This window comes from Ursus arctos, unplaced genomic scaffold (assembly GCF_023065955.2).
Source record: "Ursus arctos isolate Adak ecotype North America unplaced genomic scaffold, UrsArc2.0 scaffold_5, whole genome shotgun sequence".
NCBI lineage: Eukaryota > Metazoa > Chordata > Mammalia > Carnivora > Ursidae > Ursus > Ursus arctos.
Window position 1 is genome coordinate 63,519,304 of NW_026623067.1, and position 22,403 is coordinate 63,541,706.

A 22,403-nucleotide genomic window follows, 5' to 3' on the forward strand; every position below is an offset into this window, starting at 1 on the left:
GTGTGGGCTCTTGGGCAGTCGGCACACCTCCATCCATCCAGATAAAGCCTCAGCCCCCGAGGGCACTGGGTCCCATCACTGAAAGGTGGACTTCGGCAGAGCACCCCAATAGGATGTGTCTACAGAAATCAGGCTCTTGTACCAAAGTCCAGGACAAGAAATATCTCCATTGCACTTTTATTTTTATAACTCGGAATTTGGGCTAACAGCCAGCAGCATCGTTATCGTGTTTTAGGTGAATTAGACGAATTACCCCCAAGTTAAATTCCTGTACCCTAGGTATTTGTCATGATGGTTCTCCGGGAAATCATTTGTTTTTGAGCCGCCGTAGGAGCGTCTGTTAGTGGCTGAATGCTCCTTGCCTTTTGCTGTTGCTACAGGAGACTTTAATCGGCAGTTCTTGGGGCAAATGACACAACTGAACCAGCTACTGGGAGAGGTGAAGGATCTTCTGAGACAGCAGGTAACGACGAGGACACCGCATCAGAAAACCCCAGTCCTGCCAGAGAGCTCATCGTACGAGCTCGTGGGGCTGCAGGGGCTGCAGAGGCGGGGAGACGGGCCAGGAGGCAGACCTCAGGTGGCCCCATGTGCCCACCACCCTGGGGGTCTGTTAGGAGGGCTCTGGAGATGGGGGACAGAGGTGGGATAAACACCACGGCTCCGAGCAGAGAGGGTGCCGTCGAGGGCTACCTTTGCACCCCCCTGAGAAGTGTTTACTTAGATTGCTACACGTGAATTCTTTCATTCCTGGATTATGTATCAGATCCTCCTTTTCCATCTTGTTTTTCCCTTCCCATTTCTAAAGGTCAAGGAAACGACATTTTTGCGAAACACTGTAGCGGAGTGCCAGGCTTGCGGTAAGTGCTGTTCCAGTAACTGCTTCGTTCTGAGTTGGACGGGCAGGTGAGGATGGACGAAGGGCCTGGGGGGACGCTACTTGGACCGTGGTTTCTGGGCGACTGGCAGAGTTGGAGGGAAGGGGGAGCTCGTTGGGAAACCAGGTTTCATTTTGTATCAGCTGTGTTTCTCTGGTGGTCACTAAGTCTATGGACTGTTGTTTTTCTCTAGGTCCACTCAGCTTTCAGTCTCCAACCGCAAACACACTGGTGCCCCCGGCACCCCCAGCACCCGCGACATCCCCGATGCCTCCCGTGCGCCGCTGTGATTCCAACTCCTGCTTCCGCGGCGTCCGGTGTACGGACACCAGAGACGGCTTCCAGTGTGGGCCCTGCCCTGACGGCTACACCGGAAACGGGATCACCTGTTCTGATATCGACGAGGTAAGAGTTCAACTCGATGGGGTAGGGGATCCCTAAGTATCTTGGACACCCTGTAGCCAGGTGGATGACTAAGGGGTGACTCGGGGTGTCCTCCAGGTGACATAAAAACTACACCGTCATGAGCCCTTAGAGAGCACAAGTGACCACGAGCAGGGGCACGAAGGAGGCACACAGTGCTGTGGCTGCGTTCGTTATATCCCCCGTCTCTGTCTCCAGCTGTCGCCTGGGCCGTGCTGCTACCGTGCTGACATTTGTACTCCAACACCGATTTATTTCTCCGATGCAGTCAGCATTAGTTTTGATTTTTCTACCCTTCTACGTATGTGGGAGGGGGAAGATCTGTGTTAGGGTATATTTCAGGGCTTGCAACTAATTTCTTCAGCCTTCCTAAATTGGAAATGCAGAGGGGGATCTTAAACCCACAAGACCCGTGGAGGAGGTCCTATAACCCGTAAGTATCAAAGTTCTGAAGGAAGACACATACGGCGAACACAGGTTGTTCGGCCGGCTTGCAAAGCCTCTGCAGGAGGCTGGTTCAAGGGCATGGTTAGCCCGTCCTTAGTCCGGTCCCAAAGCAGTGTTCACATAGGTAGCAAGACGACCACCAGAATATGCCTTTCCCTTCCCCCCAGGCCAGAGGAGGGCTAGAAGGAGAAAGAAGGGGGCAAGGTGCGAGCAAGGAGTTTAGGTGTGCGTGCGTATGCACACACAGACACACCCACAGCTCCTGCAGGCTCATGGTAGCACTCAGCTAATTACTTCCTCGGGTAGTAAGCAATTAAGATGGTCTGTAGTAAACCCTCTATTGGAGAACCATCGTGCATGTTTCACAGAACTGCATCTGGATTCTATCTGTGAGCTGGAATTTTCCTCCTTTTGAAAGTGCAGGAAATGGTCATGTTTTTTACATTAGTTGAAGTGGTTAAAAAAAAAAAAAAAAAAAAAAAAAGAACCAGTCTCCTAGGCTCCGAGAGCTTTGGAAAGCCACGGACTTGATAGGGCATAAAGGCAGGCCCAGACCCTGACAGACCACGTCTTACCAGAAACACAAGTACCCTGGCTGAGTCTTCTCTGGACCTCTTCATTTGCGAAGGTGGTTCAGTAGTGTGTTTGGAGTCCTCTAACAGCCAGGTGACAAGCAGTCCAGGAGCACTGTCCTGTCATGGTGATTTTTAAATTACAAGGTAGAATACCAGGGAATTGACACTGGGAGGTAGACTGGTGGTCATGAAGGACCTTCTCACTCGGCTGTGCCGTCATTCTGTGATAGAGCAAACCCCACCAAAAGGCGACTGTGTGTGTCTGGGATTCTGTGGGTAACTATAAAACGAGAAGCTTTTCTTTCCTTTTACCATTTTGGTCACCGACAAATGGAGAGTTGAGTAAACAAGCACGTCTGAATAGATGAATGAAAGTTTGTGTTTTCCCTGTGTGGCTTAAGACTTTGGTTTTGTTTTGTTTTCTTTTCCTTTCCAGTGCAAATACCATCCCTGCTACCCAGGCGTGCGCTGTGTGAACTTGGCTCCCGGCTTCCGGTGCGAGGCCTGCCCCGTGGGCTTCACCGGCCCCATAGTACAGGGTGTCGGCATCAGTTTTGCCAAGTCAAACAAGCAGGTGGGCTGAAGTGATGGTCTATTTATTTTTTAAATCTGAATTACCAACCAAAAAACTTTGGTTTGCGCCCACCTCTTTCATTATAACTACTCTTTGAACAGCCAATGCCACGCGGAACGTCACGGTGCCCCGAGGGCAAATGAGGACGCTTTCCGACTCATTTCTGAGCATATATGTTCATAATGTCTAGTAGGGAGGAAGCTGTTAAATCAGGATAACAGGGTATCGCTAGGAAAACAGTGAGTGGGGTAACCCTCAGTATGTGGTGTGATTTCAGGCCTCTTCTGTGAGCCACTGAACGTTTTGTCCTGCAGAATAACTTGAGAATCAGGGAAACAAATAAAAGCTTTGAAAAATTCGGTCACTTTTATAGAGTCACTGTTGCTGATAAGAAGCTGTTTCAGAGATGAGAGGATTTCAAGAGTAGAAGTAATGCCCTGAGGAACCCGCCCTTCTTCCTATGTAAGCTATAAATCGCCATAAAGCACTCAAGCACTTTGTGACAGTCTCATTTCCAAATGTACTACTATATCCTGGCCATTATTTAACTGACTGACTGTGAAACTCTTTTGATGCTTTCAGCCCTTAAAAATGGTTGGTCTATAAATATATTTTACTACCTTAGGGAAAGTATTAGGTTTGAAGAAGGGCAGGGGTTCATGATTTTCTAGCCACCTATGGAAGGATTCTAGAGGGCATCCTTTTTTAGACTAGAAAAAAGGGCAAGCTGGACACACAGGAGTGACAAGAAGCTATTAGAGTAATGACCCAGAGTTTTTCTCTCTCTCCTCTAAAGACAAAACCTCCAAGACGAAACCAAGGAAAAGAGACAGAGGAAATAACTGGTGCTTTATGTGAGCTAGTCAGATTTCCAGAAGTGTGGTGGGCTGAACTGAAGTAGAAGGGAGCCACCTTGCCACAGCTCAACAAATTCATGCTCACAGGAGGTGGGGGCTGGGTGTCCCCTGGGAGTGGGGATCTGGGGTTTGAGCACCTATGCGGACCTTGAGAAAGACCCAACACCCCTTCCTAAAGACCTGAGCCTCAAAGAGCTACCCTACCCATGAGGAGGAGATAAGAAAACTGCTAGCCCCCACTAGTGACAAGGAAGCTGGATGTCCTCTCTGGGACATGGTTGACAAAAAGGAAAGCTGCCCACAACAAATCAGAGCCCCAGGTCCCTACCGCACACTGTCAGCAGCTCCACATCTGCCTTACTCGTGTAATGTGGGAGTACAGGCCGGAACAGTAATGAAGAACTAGCCCTGGAGCAGTAAAACCCCCAGGGCCCTGGCTAATGCCAACACCATACCACCTGGGAAGAGTCTGAAACTCCCTGCCAGTGAAACATGGGAAAACGGAGCCACCAAAGATAGGTTCACAAACAGAAATGGTGATTTGCTTAAGAAGCCATCATGAGGAAACATGATGCCTATAGAACAATTCGAAGGGATAAAGAGAAAAAGGAAGGAATAGATACCATAACTAAAAAATAGGACAACATGAGAAAAAAAAAAGGGCAACTCTGAAAAATAGCCAAGTTAAATTTATTCACTGAAAAATGTCATCGTTGACATTTGAAACTCAGTGGGTGAGGGGGGCGTCTGAGTGCCTCCATCGGGTAAGCATCCGACTCTTGATCTCAGCTCAGGTCTTCATCTCAGGGTCGTGAGGTCAAGTTCCGGGTTGGGCTCCACACGGGGCGTGGAGCCCGCTTAAAACCAACCAACAGACAAACCCACAAAACTCAACAGACGGGCAAGACAGCTGTCAGAGAACGTAGAGAATGGAGGTGGATGTAGGGAAGTCATCCGGAATGCAGCACAGAGAAAGATGTGGAAAATATGAACAAGAAGGAGGTTAAGGGTCAAAAGAAGAGATGAATGAGAAAGTCTAATATTGGTTTAATAGTGGTTCCAAAGAATTGAAAGAGTAGGAGCAGGAGGAAGCTGAGAATTCTCCAGAATTGAAGAAAGCTAGAAATCTTCAGATAGAAGTCCATGGAGTACCAAGCAGGATAGAGAAGAATCTTCCTGAGTAAAAAGGTTGTAGCACAGATTAACCATACCAGCTGTGTTTTCTGAACAACTTGAAATACCAGGTTGGCAACTATCACTTAAAATTAGTTGGAGTACAGATCCGTACAAATGCAAGGAGGTGGCGGAAGAGACGCTCCTGTTAGCATCGTACCTGAAATTCCATGCCTTCACACAAAGCTAGCAAAACAAAGCAGAATTTGTTTGCACTTCTTCTTAAACTGAGTATGTCTTTACACTTCTCTGCCCTAGGTCTGCACCGACATTGATGAGTGTCGAAACGGAGCATGTGTTCTCAATTCTATCTGTATTAACACTTTGGTAAGCATTTTTTATGGATGATGTTATCAAAGCAGATCAGTTATTCAAACAAGTGTATGTTTATGAATCATAACCCCAAAACACACATAGAACAGATGGGCACAATATATTTGATTGGCAAATGAAGATAAAAGTTTATGTTGAAAAAGAGTTTTTTCATGTAAGAGTAATTTGATAAGTAATTTTTATATAAGAAAAATTTTATAAGTGGCAGACCTTAACCAAAATTGCCATGTTGGGCTTTCAGAAAAATATTTATTGAATAAAACATCGTTCTTGTATTTTAAAAATGTGAAGAGCTTCTGAGTGTATCTGGTTCAGAAGATGCATTTTATTGGTGATGACACAATCCCCAAATAGTATTCATGATTTGTAGAAGTCTTTTCAAAAGTCATTTGTATTAAAATGCTTAGCCTTTGAGGGGGCCTAAAATGTATATATTTAGATATGGTTTCGTATCCCAGTAAACTGTCCACAAGAGAGCCACTGATTCCATTTTGGAACGGCGGCTTCCAACTTGACGTCCCTGGGAAAGTTATTCCGCCTCTAGGTTCCTAGTTGCCTTGAATGTAAAAACATTTTATAAATAACAAGTCACGTATTTGAATCCTCACAATCACTTTGTCAATAGGCACAGTGATTCCCATTTTACAGTTGAAGACACTGGGCTACGGAAAAGTGATGGGGCCCGGGCCACGCATCTCCTAAGGCTTCCAGTCTGGCCGCAGAGCCCGTGTTCTCGTTCACACAGTCTGCTGCCTCGAAGTCGGTGGGGATTGTTGCTTCTTTGCTTCTCCCCAGGGCTGTCTTACCTAGGGTGCAGGTATAGATTTGGGAGACACTGACATAAAGGGAATCACTAAAGCCACCCTCGGGGAAGGAAACTAGACAGTGGAACTTTCTAGAAAGTAGAACTGCAGAGAACCTCAAGAAGGGGCAGAGGTGAAAGAGCAGGAGCAGAGAAAAGGCAAGAAGTGGCCCCACGGAGCAGTCCAGTGAGGCTCATAGACCAAGAAGGACCACTGAAGGACACCCTTATGATGTGGCAAGTAGGAGTTTGTCAGTGACCCAGATCGTTGAACTGTAGGTTTCACACGGTGTCTTTCATGCGATGTAAATTTGATCTCAGTCAAGCTGTTTAAAGAAACCATGAAGTCGTGGCTGGCCTGGTGGTGCCGTTGCCGTGGCGCTGAGAGCTCATTTGCCAGGCCACCTCCATGGCTGCCTCGCTCACCGAGAATACTTGGGGCAGGGCCACTGACATTTCTCTGTGCACCTGTTCTCTGTCACTCAGTTGTAAAAAAGCCAAAGGAATGGTTTAAAAAAAGCCCTTTTTTCCCCCTAACCTGCTTTTCAATCACACCACCTCCCTTGTCCCCAGAATAAATTCTCACTCCACCTCCCAGAGCTTCCCCGGCACCATCAGGCCTTTCCCCCCTTTGTCCTCACACTGGAGCTGGCAGGCCAGTGACAGTGGTTTGTTCTAGCCTCATGTCTGCGCAGCTCGCTGCAGCTTCCAGGCTGGCGGTGTCTTCCTCCGGGTTCCCACAATTTTATGAGATGGACACGTACGTGGAGAGGCAGGCACGGGGGTCACGTCGTCTCGGCATCGTCGGGTACATAGGAAAGTGAACACGATCGCGGGAGCTTTGCCCGCAGTTTTGAGCCGCTGGCTCACCGTCCGATCTTTGCTCCCTGCAGGGATCTTACCGCTGTGGGCCCTGCAAACCAGGGTACACGGGTGATCAGACGAGGGGATGCAAAACCGAAAGAAGCTGCAGAAACCCTGAGCTGAATCCTTGCAGCGTGAACGCGCAGTGCATCGAAGAGAGGCAGGGTGACGTGACGTGTGTGGTGAGTTGCTCGTCACCCGCCTCACCATGTTTTCCTCTTCCGTTTTAAATACCTCCCATCCTCCGGTTCTCCTTGCTTCCCGGTGAAAAGGACTCAAAAGTGAAAACATTCCCAAGGAGATAAATGCAGAGTGTGATAGGAACAGGGCTCACTGAGCTCCTGGGGAGCAGCCTCAAGTCCCTCTCACAGCAGCTGCCTTCTCTCTCCCTCTTGGCCGGGGTCGACACCATGTCCGCGGGCACATCCGCGGGGGAGCCCCCCCTCCCAGGCACCCTCTGCGAAGGGCCAAGAAGTGGGCAGCAAGAAGGGAAGGCGCCTCCTTCCCTCCCTTCCGCGTGTAGCTTTGGACCCACGGCTGTGTGCAGTGAGGTGGTTCAGCTGTCAGACACGCCCAGAGAGCCCGTGTCCCCTGGTGAGCAGGAGGGGGCCGGCGGCACTACTCCGAGTCCACCCGCACCTGGATTCCGGAATGGCTCAGGGGGTGCTCACTGTTCTTCGTCTCTGTGTCCCAACCCGGAGCCAATCTGGGGAGGCGGCGGCTGGCAAGAGCGCGGGACGGTCACAGGCTGACCCCGGTCTCATGCCAGGCAGTGTGTGGTGGGCCAGAGGTGAAGAAGAAGGCCCAGGCCTGCCATCCACTCCCAAATCCCGGGCTCTGGGGTGCTCAGGGCCTGGAGATGCTGAGACAGCAGCCACTTCAGCTGCTCGTCTTCTCCTTCCTTCCTTCGCAGTGAGCCAGGCCCTGGCAGGTGGCCCTTCCGATCCTGGGATTTGCGGGTTCACAGTGATCACCTGATCCTTCTTTCTACCTCAAACTTAGACTTCTTTAACGTTACGCTTGCAAAATTTTCTACAGTGAGCATATCGCTTTTCAAATAGGGAAAACGAGAAGAATCAGAAAGAAGTTAAATTTAATAGCGTCCGTTCTCTCTAGCAGCACAGATAGTCCGTGACAAGGTCCTGATGAAGGAGCAAGCTAGGTCGGAGGGGAAAACCCCACGACTTTCCTAATTCCTGTTGCCTGGGCATGTTTATTACCATTGAGAGGCAAGGGTAAATCTATGTGTAAATCCTGATTTTGTGTGAACAAATTAATGACTTCCCTGGGATGGTGGGTGATGGGGCTCTTAATATGTTTTTGAATTTGTAATAAGGCACAACGACAGATGGGAAAGGATTAATATACTTGGTGTGACTACTAAAATAATTTAATCTGCCAGAAAATGGCTCATTAAAAATGTATTTGTTCCTAGAGGAAATTTTTTCTTCATTAAAATGAGTCAAGAACCATACCCCATGGCTGAGCTTTCCAGGCCTTCTGAAGGCCCGCCGAAGCAATTGAGCGGAAATAGGGGCCCGTAAGGGAGGGGCGTCTTTGGCCTCCTGCCTTCTAAATCTCTGGTTGCAGGAGAGCCTGGGTGATTGAGAGCAGGCAGGCTGCCGCTTAGGAAGTCACTGGTCTTCAATCACCTTATTTTGATTAGCAAGGCCAGGAAATTTAACGTTTATTCATGGAGAGTTTCTTTTCCCTTGGCCCTGCTTCTGTTCCTCAGACTTTCTGCCCCCTCCCTGCCTTTCTGGTTCCCTCCTCTTTTCCAGGTCCTCTTCCTCTGTGTTCCTGCTGTCCTACTTGCCCCCTCTGCAGGTGTCTATCCTGCTCCTGGGCTGAGCTTCCAGGTCCCACCTCATGCCCAGGGCACCACGTAGGGAAGCATTTCTCTTCTCTCTGATTTGCCGGTGACCCTTGCTTGAGAGCCTAGTTGTCTCTGGTACAATGGGAAAACAACGACCTTGCAGGGTCATTGTGCCGATTGGAGACAATGGTAATACAGTCTGATATAGAATAACTGTTAATGCCTATTATGCTGGCAGTGAAGTCCATGGCTGGTGGTGGCAGGATACTTGGGTAGACTTTTCCAGGGACGAAGAGAACTTGCAGACCCAACCGTGCACCTGGGGGAATCTTTCTCTGTTGAAAGGGCATGAATAGAGGTAAAGCACCCTGGAAGGTTATTCTTTTGGTGGGAACGGATCTAGAAGACTGTTAAATTCAGAGCTAGGACTGTAGTGGAAGAATGATAAGGAAAATGTTAAAAAGCCACACACGTTCGTTTCTGCTGAGAGGACATTAGATAGTCACACGGAGAACATTGCAACAGTAACTCAAAATTACAACGACCCTTTGAAGCAAGCTTTCCACACCGAGAAACCAGTACGGGCGCAGAAGGACAAATGTCCTAGACTTCCTTGTTTTAGCATTGTATGCAGTAGAAAAGTGTTTTACAAACCAGACACCCACCAGTAAAGGACTGGTTGAATTCGTGGAGGCACACGTGTACCACTTTACGTAGGACGCACCTGTGACCATCAGAAAGAATGGCCTGGCTCTACGTGAGGGGTATGGAAAGAGCTCCAAGGTATGATGCTGTGTTCTCAATTGTGTCAAAAGACAAAAGAAGAAAAAGAATGTATTTGCCTGTCTGTGCGTGGCGTATTTCTTAAAGGATACAGAAGAATGGATTGCCTGAGCCAAGGGACCAGGAATGGGAAGGAGTTTCCACTCTGTCCCTTTGTACCTTTTGATTCATTAGACTAATCAAAAAATAATAGTTTTAAAATCCTGTCAACGCTGTGTCGCTCTGGGCCCTCCCTCTGGGGACATGCACACGGGAGCAAGGATTCAGAGGTTCAGAGCGGAGGCCCCTGTCAGTCGCCCCCTCCCCGCCCCCCCCCCGACCAGGCTCAGCTCCCCAAGTGCGTGCTGGGCTTTGCCTTCACAGTGCGGCGTCGGCTGGGCTGGCGACGGCTATATCTGCGGGAGGGACGTGGACATCGACAGTTACCCCGACGAAGAACTGCCGTGCTCTGCCAGGAACTGCAAGAAGGTAAGAAGGGCACACGGGGGAAAAACTACACCCACCGTGGCTTTCCAGAGCCCTGTGTTCTCTGGGGGAGAGATTCTGTGGGCTCCATGGAAAATGGCATTTTTCAAGCAGCTGTATCTCACACGTTGCAAAACAGCCATCCACGATGAAGTCAGGCGGCTGCCATCAGACTTGAGATCGGAAATCCTTTCTGACCTAAGACAGAGGTAGATGGGGGCGGGGGAAATAGGGAGAAGTGGATAAAAGGGTACAGACTTTCAGTGATAAGATGAATAAGGTCTGAGGATCTCATGTACAACATGGTGACTTTGGCTGATAACACAGTACAATCTAATTGAAATTCACTGAAAGGGCAGAACTTTAATGTTTGCAGAAAAAAAAAAAGGTCAACATGTGAGGAGCTGGACGTGTTAACGGTGGGAATCCGTGACACGTACGCTTCAAATATATTCGTTTTGTCAATTATGCGTTACTAAAATTGAAAAAGAGTCCGACATGGATGCCTCTCTGAGCTCTGTTGCTTCTCCCTAGGACAACTGCAAGTACGTGCCAAACTCTGGCCAGGAGGATGCAGACAGAGACGGCATTGGGGACGCCTGTGACGAGGATGCCGACGGAGATGGGATCGTCAATGAACAGGTGCTTGCTCTGCCGGGAGGGCCTGGGAGGTGCCACGTCCCAGGGATGGTGGAAGAGAGCCCGTGAAGTTACCTGTTATATGAGTCACCCCGAGTGTTCGTTTCCATGCCTGCGATGCCGTGGCATTGTGACTTTACCCTGAGCGCTGATGGGGCATGCGCGTGCGGGTGGAGGCTGGCTGGCGCCCACCCAGGGCCAGCAACCGAGGAGGGTAAGTAGAGTCTGAGTAGACGTTTGGTCTTCCGATGCTTTAGGATAACTGTGTCCTGACTCACAACGTGGACCAAAGGAACAGCGACAAAGATATCTTTGGGGACGCCTGTGATAACTGCCGGAATGTCCTGAATAATGACCAGAAAGACACCGATGGGGATGGAAAAGGAGATGCCTGTGATGACGACATGGACGGAGACGGTCAGCTTGTCTCGCTTTGCTTTTATTTGGGACTCATTTGTCCTTTTGCCCTTTTTGTCTGTTAGGAGCAGAAATGGAACTGCTACCTCGGAAGGCCTCCCACACTTGAGTGGTTCTCCTCGGCCTATGTCTGGCCCACCTGTTTCTTTTTTTCTTTTCTTTTTTTTTTTTTTTTTAAAGACAAGGAGGTGGGGACAGGGAGAGGGGGAGAGAGAATCTTAAACAGGTTCCACACCCAGTACAGAGCCGGACTTGGGGCTTGGTCTCACAAGCCTGAGATCATGACCTGAGCCAAAAATCAAGAGTCAGACACTTAACCAACTGAGCCACCCAGGGGCCCCTGGCCCACCTGTTTCCATGGAAGGAGACTCCATAACCCACTCCCCTATTTAATAACACTGGGTGTTTCTGGACCTCTACGTCACAGCCAGAAACTTTGTAAGAATTACTTCAAGCAGTGTCTTGTCAGGGCTGTGTCTTTGTAGGGCCTCTGTCTTCCCAGAAAGAGTGTATCTTTGCCCACCACCCAAACCAGCCTCTTTTCCATGCCTAAGAGTCCTGGAAGCGGAGAGCAGAATGAGGGGCCTCGACAGGGTCGCAGGCTGCGGCCGGGTTTGGCTCCTCCTGCGGGGGATTGGGCGTCTCCTGGGAGACGTGTGCATGCCCTGCCTATTCTGGAAGGAGGCTGGAGGCAGGACAGCTGCACTGCCCAGCGCCTGGCACCACTGACGGGGCCTTCGAGTGGGCGCTGTGTGAATGGCACCCCCCGGAGCACAGCTTGAGCGCTGGAGCCTCTCGGGGTGTGAAGAAGGACATGTTTGGGGTTTTTTTAAGATTTATTTATTTATTTGAAAGAGAGAGAGAGAGTGAGGGGGTGGCAAGGGGGAGACGGAGAGAGAGAATCTCAAGCAAGTCCCCACTGAGCTTCACATGGGGCTTGATCTCAAGACCCTGAAATCATGACCTGAGCCGAAATCAAGAGTCAGCCACTTTACCAATTGAGCCACCCGGGACCCCTGAAGGACATTTGTTTCTGTATCGCTTTCATAACACATACATGACTATCCTCAAAGTATAGACTGGATCTGATAGTTCCTGAGAAACATCTCATATCACAAGAGCCTTGAAGGAAAATCTTTCCAGAAATGTACCCCCTCCCCTCCACCCAGCCACCCACCACACACACACACACACACACACACACACACACACACACCCACACACACACCCCACTCCTATCTTCTACAAGCCTGACTGATGGCCAGATCCAGTGGTATGCTGGCAAACCAGCTCAAGGAAACAAACAAGCCCCAAGTTGTAGCATTTGCCAGTTTCGGTGATAGAAATAGCACTCCCGCCATGACTGATGGCAAGCTGCTGGTATGAGAGGACATGATGAGACAAAAGCTGAGAGGGGACGGGCACGGTGGGCCAGGCTCAGCACGCCCCTGCCCCCGCCCTCCAGTCCCAGTCTTTGTTCACACCCCCACAAGGTCCCTCTCTCGGGTCAGCCCACCTCGCCCTCATGACCTCCTCATCTGGTTGCAGTGATAGCCCTTGACGTCTTGGACAGCTTAAAACTCCGTGGAGAAAGGCCTCAGGTCACCATTCATTTGTAAGTCTCCCAGAATCCATCCTTTGAGATTGCGTGCAGATAACTGCCGAGAAAGGTTGTGGCTCTGGGACGATGGCCCGGGTACAAGTCACTCCCCGCGTACCTGGGTACAGGCCTGGTCTCTTAGCACCCAGAAGTCTGTGTTCTAAGCCTCTCTGCGATGTTCACCTGACTCGGGGAAGTGTTCCTTTCTTGTAGGAATAAAAAACATTCTGGACAACTGCCCAAAAGTTCCCAATCGTGACCAATGGGACAAGGATGGGGATGGCGTGGGGGATGTCTGTGACAGTTGTCCTGATGTCAGCAACCCTAACCAGGTGAGTAGCATTCGGGGGATTCGGACTCTAGGCTGAGCTTCCGTGTGCACGAAGTCTTTATGACAAGTGTCTTAGAGACGCCGGCTCAGCTCCCTGCTGTTGCCGTGTGCCTCCTGGAGCAGAGGTGGCCGCACTGCACACTTAGGCCTGGAGCTTCTGGGAAGACAGCTCCGGGGGCTTGAGGCCGTCTGGGTGGATCGCACAGGCTGCACATTGGCTGTGAGGTGAGGAGCAGGAGTTTAATGTTGCCCAAAACCAGTTGTTTTTGCTGAGACGAACATGCAACGTGGCGGCTAACCACTGGGAGCCTTGTGTCCTTTTAGCCCCCAAACCCTACACGGCCTGTGCACGGACGCTTCAGATGCTGTTCAGTCAGCGACGGGTTGTTTCCCTCTCACTCCTCCTTCCTGTCTGGATAATTGGATGGGATGTGTCATGTATTTTTAAAGCCCTGTGAGAGGGGCGTCATTGTTGCCCTCTGTGACTCACTCCCATTCTGGCCCAATTCCAACATGCAGAGGCAAAGCAAAATCAGTTTGCCTCGTCCCCAGGCCTTTGGCTGGCTCCCCTCCGACCCGTGCCAGAGTTCCACGTCTCCACCTGCCACCATCCTGCCCCGGCGCCCTCTCCAGTCAGCTCATCTGGTGTGTAGGCAGCCCAGCCATGTGGTTTGATATTTTGGAAGGCTTTTTTGACAATTCAGCATTGTGCCTACACCAATATGGTGTTGTCCTTTTGCAGTTCTGCACCAACCCAATTCCAGAGAAATAATTCCTGAGATGCAGTGATGATGGGCCAGGTCTGCCTTCTCTAGAACATTCTGTGCGTGAAGGCCCAGGGATAAATAATAACATGTTCTGTTCTCTTTGCAGTCTGATGTGGATAACGATCTGGTCGGGGACTCCTGTGACACCAATCAGGACAGGTATGGCACATTTTCCCAGCTGCGTTAGGGCCATATGAAAAATCCAGAGACCATTTTAGCTCTCAGCGCTTTCTGCTGCTACCTTGCTTCGGGATCTCTCTGAATAGATTGAGCTACTGGTGGGACAGTAGCCCTGCCTCTGGTCAGGGTCATCACGTCCTTGAAAGTTCTCTGTAGCCAGGTGACAGGGTCCAGAGGGGCCAGGAGGCGCTCTAGCAAGTGAGAGTCTATTACTGGAGAGGCGGCGGAGCCTCGTGCTTCCGAGCTGGGGTCTGGGTGACGCAGCTGGACACACGTCCCAGCTCCTTCGCTTACAGACTAATCGTGAGCGGGTCACCAGACTCTGCCTCAGAAGCCTCACTGGAAAAACGGAGAGGACAAGGGCATCCAGCTCACAGGTCTGCCGTGAGGACTGCGTGAATTGACAGAGTGCACATGAGTTTCCCTGACGCAGAGAGAGGCACTCCATAGCTTTAGCTCTTGTATTACTATATTCCTTCAGCTCCGGAAAGCTTCACCATGATCCCAAAACAAAGCTGTCAGTTTGCTGAGGGATCACTGTGATTTCAGTGTCCTTGGAATTCTTTCATTCTGTGCCCGTTATTTGGTGGTATTGTTCTGGGCAAATGAGTTTTGTCAACCCTCCTAGCCCCCCATGGAGGGAGTCCTGTGTTAACCCGGGGCGGATCAGCTGCTGTGGGAACGTCACCAGGAACGTAGACAAGTGCACCCCCCCCCCCCCCCCCGCCCGGAGGCGCCTGTGGTCCGAGGCTCGGTCCCCTTTCATCTGCAGCAGGAACGCTTAGGCAGTGGGACGGGGCTGCGCGAGGGAAGGGACTCGGGGAGGCAGACAGGAGGAAACAGGGCCTCCCTTCCCAACCTCCTCTCTCAGGTTGCCCTCCAGACCGTGGTTCCTGAGCCGCACCCTGTGCGAGGACAGCTCCTAGAAAGCCCCATCTCAGTCCCTGTGCTCAGTGTCCTTGAGGCCTGAGCCCACGCGAGCCAAGTGAACTTCAGTGTACTTCTCGATTGCATTCTCAAGTTCTTGCTCTGCAAAGCAGAGAGAATGCAATGTACCTTGCAGGTTCGGGTAAAATGAAAGAGAACGTAGGTAAGGCTCCGGCGGAAGGCTGGCCCTCAGGTGACCGGCAGCCAACCGGCTGTGATAGTGTTACCACAGCATGAGGAGAGGCAAAGCAGCAAGAGCGTCTGACCTAGGAGGTCGCCATTTCGGCGGGGAAGGTGGGACGGGTACCTTGAAACCCCCTAAGTGGCGGACATCAAGAATGTTCCCTGTTGCGGGTCCTCTTGCGCTGACTGCCATCCAAGGAATCTCTGAAATACCCAGCCCTGTCAGCCTCTAGATATTCGCCTAAAATACATGACTCATTCTGCTCCATTTTAATTCCCACAAACTTGAACCTTGGGGAGGAGGACAGGAACTGCTTGTTTTGCATAAAAATGTTCAAGGCTGTATAGAATGGCTGCGAATGGAAATAGCTCCATCTTGGGATTTAGAAACCAGCCCTGCTGCAGGCACAGGCATGGCGCTGTTGGAGCCGTGCCGTCCTCTGCTTGGCCAGGTGGGACCCCTCTGGTCTGAAAGGCATGGACTGGTCTCTGACTTCCCTCCCCCGTCCTACCCCTGCCTGGGACAGGCCATGGGAGGAGGGTGGAAGGTGCATCCACTCAGATTCAGAGCAGTCATGGGAGGCCTCTGTCAACTCAGGGAGACCTCTGGGGACAGGGCAGTCTCCTCCTTGGGCGGCCACTAGGCCTGGAAAAAGACTTGTCACGTGGGCAGAGAATGAGGGTTCTGAGAAGTGCTTGAGAGCAGGAGTGAGCCCAGACTCCAAGCTACCCTCTCGGAAAGGGGCGGCCCTCTTCTCTCTGCCGTTCTCCCTGCGGCATTCACATCTGATCCTTCTTGGGTCTGCTGGCCAGGGAATGGGAGGAGGACTAGGAAACACTGCAGGGCTTCCCAGCAGCCAGCACGTAGAGATGCTTTATCATATATTCAGATGTAATATGCGAAGTTCTCATCACGTAAGCATTTAATCTTTGTAACAACCCTATGAGGTAGGCTCTGTTATGCCCATTTTACAGATGAGGACGCTGAGCCTGGATTCACACTGAACAGCCGGGCTCCACTGCCCTTCACACTTTGTTCCCTTTGTACGTTCTCTGGGTGGTGGTGGTAGTGGTGGCGACCGTAGTCCCTGGGGTCTGATAGGAGCATCTGATCACAAAATCACCTTTTATCTTCTTGAGTAGTATGATCTATTTGTTTCAACAAGATGAGGAAGTAGGAAAATGGTCTGTGAGGCCCAGAGGGCAGCCTTGTCTGAAGACATATGGGTTTGACAAGACAAGCCCCCAAACCCCAGCTCTGTTTCTTACCCCTGTTCTCTGCTCACCAGTGCCACACATCACCTCTTCTTTCTCCCACAGTGATGGAGATGGGCACCAGGACAGCACAGACAACTGCCCCACAGTCATTAACAGTGCCCAGCTGGACACTGATAAGGATGGGATTGGTGACGAGTGTGATGACGACGATGACAACGATGGCATCCCAGACCTGGTGCCCCCTGGACCGGACAACTGCCGGCTGGTCCCCAACCCAGCCCAGGAGGATAGCAACAGTAAGTGAGCTCAGCCTAGGGCTGTGTGGGACCCCCAAACTCCCTTCGGCCAGGCATACTGTGGCACGTCTCTCCCAGGGCTTCTCTGAGCAGCCACAGCTTGTGTGGACAGCAGACGGCTGGTAGACCCCGTTCTCTTACTCTGCAGAGAAGAGCTGCTTTGCAGCTTCTGAGCAGCCCTGGGATGAGGTCACACGGGACAGGAAGCAGCCATACGCTCCCGCTCCAGGAGCTTGGGCAACTGCGCCAGCATCTTGCTTGCTCCTTTTCACCAGGAGTCACAGAAAAGGAGCAGGACAGAGAGAAGGGAACAGCAGCAATGGCTTAGATGGGCTCACAGACTCAGAGGGCTGCGGGGACCAGGCCAATAAGCCTGCACAAAGCCAGAAATGAGACAGTTGGCGAGGGCATGTCCATCCACAGCCATGCAGTATTTAATTCAAATATTTTAATACCATGTCAGCTGAACAAAACCTACGAGCCAGATTCAGCCTAAGGATCATCAGAAATTATGGTCTTAGGGACAGTCTGATGACAACAATTTCCTTGTTTTTTGTATGGACTAGAGACAGTGCTACAGACATTTGCTTATGTAAGGTCAGCCTCAAGATCCACCATTTGGTGAACCCCAGTGTCCTCAGAGAACATGCAGGGTTTCTTCTTCCACTCTGTCCCCAGGAAATTCTTTTGGTCACATACAGTGGGGTTCACCAAGCCACCATGAAGACTCCAGGGCGGGGCCCAGGGCCACCTCAGACGTGGCTGATTCTGGGCTTCTCTGCCCACGTGGGTTGAAAAGTTGGCCCTGGAGGTGGGGCATGGGCTCCCTCAGCTCCTTGCCCAGCCCTGTCTGTGTCAAGGAGCAGCGGTGCATGCGGCCCGGAGCCAGCTCCTCTCCTCCTCCCCCACCCCACTCAGGCGACGGCGTGGGAGACATCTGCGAGACAGACTTTGACCAGGACCAGGTCATCGATCGGATCGACGTCTGCCCGGAGAATGCAGAGGTCACCCTGACTGACTTCAGAGCCTACCAGACTGTGGTCCTGGACCCTGAAGGAGACGCCCAGATCGATCCCAACTGGGTGGTCCTGAACCAGGTACGTGCCCCGTGGTTGGCAGCAGCTCGGCTCTGCCTGTCCGCACCGGCCCTTCTGGGAGAAGCAGGTAACCGCGAGAGGGTGCGGCGTCCCGCACTGCACGGACTGCTCACCGTAGCCCTGTGACAGACACTGCCGCTAGGCCCCGGTGTACCCATCAGCGGGAAATGATGGCTCATGGGAGCACGGCAGGGAGCGGCTGAGAATGCTGGGGTGGGGACCCAGGCAGTCTGACCCCAGAGCCACGCTCCTGCTCTCTCCAGCGGGCCGCCTTCCACACGTCCTCCTTGCTGTGAAACTACAGCAGGCAGGCACGGAGAGGCTTCGATTTTTTAGCGTCACCCAGCAAGTCACAGTCATTAGAAGTTGAAGCAGATTCAACAGACCCTTCATTACAGTTCTGGCAAAATTATTTCTATTCAGCCTTTTCTCCCCCCACAGTATGTGCGCTCCTGGAGCGCCCAGCAAGGTAGAGAGTTGCTCAGATACCACCATCTGTGCGTGGGGGTCGGAGCTCGCTGAGCACTCCCCAGTGCCGCTGGAGGCTCCGGGCTGCCTGGAGCTTGCCCACCCTCTACGATGGCCCTGAACTTTAACTTTCTCTGCAGGGCATGGAGATCGTGCAGACCATGAACAGCGATCCCGGCCTGGCAGTGGGTAGGTCCAGGGCCTCCGCACCACGTGGGTGGAATGCAGTCCCGGCGGCTGCTCACGTGGCCGGTCTGCTTCTCTGATCTGCTTCGGATCCCTCCAGGGTACACGGCATTCAACGGAGTGGACTTTGAAGGGACCTTCCACGTGAACACCCAGACGGACGATGACTACGCCGGCTTCATCTTCGGTTACCAGGACAGCTCCAGCTTCTACGTGGTCATGTGGAAGCAGACAGAGCAGACATACTGGCAAGCCACGCCGTTCCGGGCTGTCGCCGAACCCGGCATCCAGCTTAAGGTAGCCACAGTGCTCAGCCACTCCTCTCCCCTTCGAGCCTTTCACCCTCCTTTTAAGTAAGCCCTGTTCTCCCATAGGGCAGTTAGTTCGTCTATGGAATTGAGGTTATTTGTGTTGAGTTCAGGGCAGGGAACACCAGAGCCCACCCTGGGCCTTGCCTTCATTCCTGCGTACCAGCCACATCCTAACCTCGGGGTGACCGACGGGGAGACTGTCAGCTCAAGTGGGGATCAAGAGTTGGGGGAGCTCTGGGGGCATGTTAGCAGGTGCACCACACCCGAAAGTGGCTCATCTGTTCCCACGCTGGGGCCAGTTCCGTCTAGGAAGGCTGAGATGCTGCCTCTGTCACTCCTGCTCTGGGAAAAGGCAGACTTCTGAGCACTCTTCAGACAGATGTGGGGAGTACTGGATTTACAGCAGGAAAAACATGGAGTTGATGGGGTATCAGCCAGTGCTGATGACTCAGGGATTAAGGGTCACCTCAGTAAAAAGGGCATTTAAGTGTTTATGCTTTTGTCCAGATCTAAGGCAGCCACATTGTAACCATGAAGTCACCACCCCTAGGGACCCAGGAAGCAGGAAGGGTGGGCTGTGCCTTCTGTTCTAAAACCTTGCCTATATTCTTTCCAGGCCGTTAAGTCTAAGACCGGTCCCGGGGAGCATCTCCGCAACTCCCTGTGGCACACTGGGGACACCAGCGACCAGGTGCGGCTGCTCTGGAAGGACTCAAGGAACGTGGGCTGGAAGGACAAGGTGTCCTACCGCTGGTTCCTGCAGCACAGGCCCCAGGTGGGCTACATCAGGTACGTGCAGGACCTATCTCCTCACCTTGCACGGGAAGCCAAGCTCACCCTCATTCTGCATCACAGGGCCTTGGCTGCCCTCAGCAGTCTGGACCCAGGATGGCCTCCAAGGGCACGCCGGGACTTCCGAGACATCAGGCTCTGGCTCCCAGTAAAGAAGCGGGAAGGAGACACCCAAGCTCAGACTAACCACCTGGACATTAAGGACAAGCTGGGGGTAGAGGGACCTTCTGCAAAGGGGGGGGGGGGGGGAGCCTGTCTCAGCAGGGGAGGATGGTGAGCCCCTCTCTGCCATGCTGGCCAGTGTGAGGGGAGGAGTGGCTCAGCCACACCTGCCCTGGACGGCGCTTACTCATGACCAGTCCACAGCGCACTGCAGGGAGTCGCTCACCGGCTCTTCCCTGCTGGATTCGAAACGCCATGAAGGCGGTGTCTGGATCTCAGTTGACCTTGGTCTCCTCACTGCCAGGCCTTCCCCCTGTAGCGCACTGAGGAAGGAGTACCCATTGCAATCTCCTGACCAGGGCGGGAAGCCAGCCTAGTGGGGAAAAAATCATGACACTAACTCATGTTCTGTTCTCCTGTGAGACATGGAGTCCAGTGTACTGTTTGCCGCACAGTAAGACGATCGTGTTCTCAGCCCTGTGAAGCACAAGGCCTCCTTTTCTCTCCCAGAATGAAATCATAGAAAATACGATCTGATCCCTAACACCTATAATAGAGAAACAAGAATAATTTGTAACAAAATCACATAAACACTTAGCACCACACTACAACACACCATGAAATAGAAGCAGTGACATTCTAATGTGGATTGTTCTGCGGGTGACTTAATTTCTAAAAGGGAGAACAATTCTTTTTAAGCAAAACAAAGTACTCCATAATTTCAGTATATATTAAAACAGCGCAAAAAATACTTGATGTTCACAAGTAAAAGGAAGTTAGGGTCTAGGTCCAGATAATTATAAATGGGCTTTTCACCTACCCAAGTGTCTGGAGGACACTCCAAAAGCATATAGGGTGCAAGACGAGTTTTTCTTGTTCTCTCCAAGGCCTTGTAAGCCATTCAGCCTCCCTGGCTTCTGTCATAAAATGCCAGAGGAACAGCCAGAAATGTCCCCACAAATTTCTAAAACCCTTCTTTAGGGAGTGCTACTGCTCCCGACAGAGACCACTACTCTGAGATTCCACCAGATTCTATCGTTCAGACCAGAGGAAAAGCAGTGGTTTTTAAGCATGGTGTCCAGACAAGGTAACCCAAAGGACAGTGAGGTCACCAAGTCTCTTGGTCCTGGGTCGTACTGTGTTTTCTCTTTAACTCCTCAGCAGGCACCTTCGAGTTTGACTCTGCCCAAATCACGTTGGGCCTTTGGGGGAGAGAGTATGGGAGGGCATGAGCAGCCAGCCCCGACTGCATGGAGCCCCCCGTCTAGTAGGGAAGGGGCAGCAGCTGGAGCACAGTCCAGGCCTGTGAAAAATGGATTATGGAACAGCAAAGAAGTGGGTTGTACCTTGACCTGGGTTTGAGTTTCTTGGTGACCGGCTTGGGCTGTGTCATCTGCAGAGTGCGATTTTATGAAGGCTCCGACTTGGTGGCCGACTCCGGGGTCACCATAGACACCACCATGCGTGGAGGCCGGCTCGGTGTGTTCTGCTTCTCCCAAGAAAACATCATTTGGTCCAACCTCAAGTATCGCTGCAATGGTAACGCACATTCTTGTTACTACTATACAATATTATTACTAGAATTAAATAATACCACCTTATTTTTATTGCACATTTTCCTCCCAGAAGCCCAAAGCTCATGCCCCATCTTCATTAAAATGTAACAGCCTCTGTGTAACTAAAGTAAATGGTAGAGCTTTTTTTTTCCTATTTGATAGATAAATTGAGACCCACAGAATTTAACTGCTTGGCTTAGGATTTGGGGGTTCAGTGAGAAATTCCGTCAGATTTAATTTACAGGCAGCCTTTATTTTCTCATGGCTCAAACATAATCACACTCAAAATCCATTCTGCCTGCTAATTTCCTTCAGGCCTGTCAATGAGCACTCCTGGGCTTTAAGCCAACAATTTACAAAGCAGCCTGAGGTAGAAAATGGCTGCGGAGTCATCTTGGGCCTGTTGCTCGGGCTGACAGTGACCCCTACAGGATGCTTGCACAGCACGAGCTGCACCAGGATTCCGGTGGAAGGAGCCTTCCTAACCCCCTGCCTGTTCTTGTTTGCAGACACCATCCCAGAGGACTTCCAAGAGTTTCAAACCCAGAACTTCGATCGCCTGGATAATTAAACCAAGGAAGCAATCCGTAACTGCTTTTCCAAACACTAAAGCCATCTATTTTTTAACTTCCTACAGCTTTTTTTTTTATATACACTGTGGCTTTCTTGTACCAATCCAGATATATCAAACTTTTTATATGAATGTGACAATAAAGGAGAGAGAATTTCTAAAAACCATGTTACTCAGACATTGCTTACGTGTGGCCCAGGCTTTGATGGGCTGTGTACTGTTCTTGGAGGGACGCATGTTGAACTTGCAGGGGGATCTTTTTGGCTCGGACGGGCTCAGTCAGGAGATTATTGAGCAAGTGTGTGAGTCAGGAAGGCCCAGGCCAGAGGTCTCCTCTTTGGTCCCTCCCGCTTAGCTTCACAGAGAAGGCGGCCAGGTGCCAGGCTCACCTCAGCAGCCTCCCTCTTCTGGGGAAGTAGCCTCAAAAACACATGCTCGGGGGAACCTTCCCCAAGCTGACTTCTCATGACCAATCCTGGAGCAAACCTGTCCAGTCCTTTCTAGCCCTCTCCCCCACTCCACACGCACCTTCCGCACCGCTGTTCTGCTTATTTATAGATCTGGCTCCCCCTAGTGGAAGGTAAGCTTATTGAGCTAAGGGACCCTGTCTTACCATCCGTATCCCCCATGCCCAGCATCGTACCTAGAACAGAGTAAGTATCTAGTGCGTGTTTGCTGGCTGGCGGGCTGGCTGCCTCTTAAGTAACACGGA

General features: G+C 51.3%; 1 protein-coding gene and 1 long non-coding RNA gene across 2 annotated transcripts in view; one reads left to right on the forward strand and one right to left on the reverse strand.

The window, feature by feature from the left end:
- The window catches only part of THBS4 (thrombospondin 4), a 40,851-nt gene extending 18,996 nt beyond the window's left edge, over positions 1-21,855 (forward strand). The window contains exons 5-22 of the mRNA XM_026498720.4: positions 381-463; positions 809-860; positions 1,072-1,283; positions 2,760-2,897; positions 5,186-5,254; positions 6,956-7,108; positions 9,889-9,993; positions 10,525-10,632; positions 10,887-11,046; positions 12,860-12,978; positions 13,851-13,903; positions 16,355-16,548; positions 17,467-17,645; positions 18,254-18,302; positions 18,400-18,596; positions 19,227-19,399; positions 20,964-21,103; positions 21,630-21,855. Of these exons, the coding sequence (XP_026354505.2) occupies positions 381-463; positions 809-860; positions 1,072-1,283; positions 2,760-2,897; positions 5,186-5,254; positions 6,956-7,108; positions 9,889-9,993; positions 10,525-10,632; positions 10,887-11,046; positions 12,860-12,978; positions 13,851-13,903; positions 16,355-16,548; positions 17,467-17,645; positions 18,254-18,302; positions 18,400-18,596; positions 19,227-19,399; positions 20,964-21,103; positions 21,630-21,691 (2,246 nt within the window). The 3' untranslated portion in view covers positions 21,692-21,855. The remainder of the gene's footprint in view (positions 1-380; positions 464-808; positions 861-1,071; positions 1,284-2,759; positions 2,898-5,185; positions 5,255-6,955; positions 7,109-9,888; positions 9,994-10,524; positions 10,633-10,886; positions 11,047-12,859; positions 12,979-13,850; positions 13,904-16,354; positions 16,549-17,466; positions 17,646-18,253; positions 18,303-18,399; positions 18,597-19,226; positions 19,400-20,963; positions 21,104-21,629) is intronic.
- LOC130542781 (uncharacterized) lies at positions 16,982-21,095 on the reverse strand. The gene is made up of 2 exons (XR_008957582.1): positions 20,911-21,095; positions 16,982-20,111 (listed from the first exon to the last, which is right to left on the reverse strand). It is a non-coding gene; the product is annotated as an uncharacterized LOC130542781 (long non-coding RNA).
- Positions 21,856-22,403: the final 548 nt, after the last annotated feature.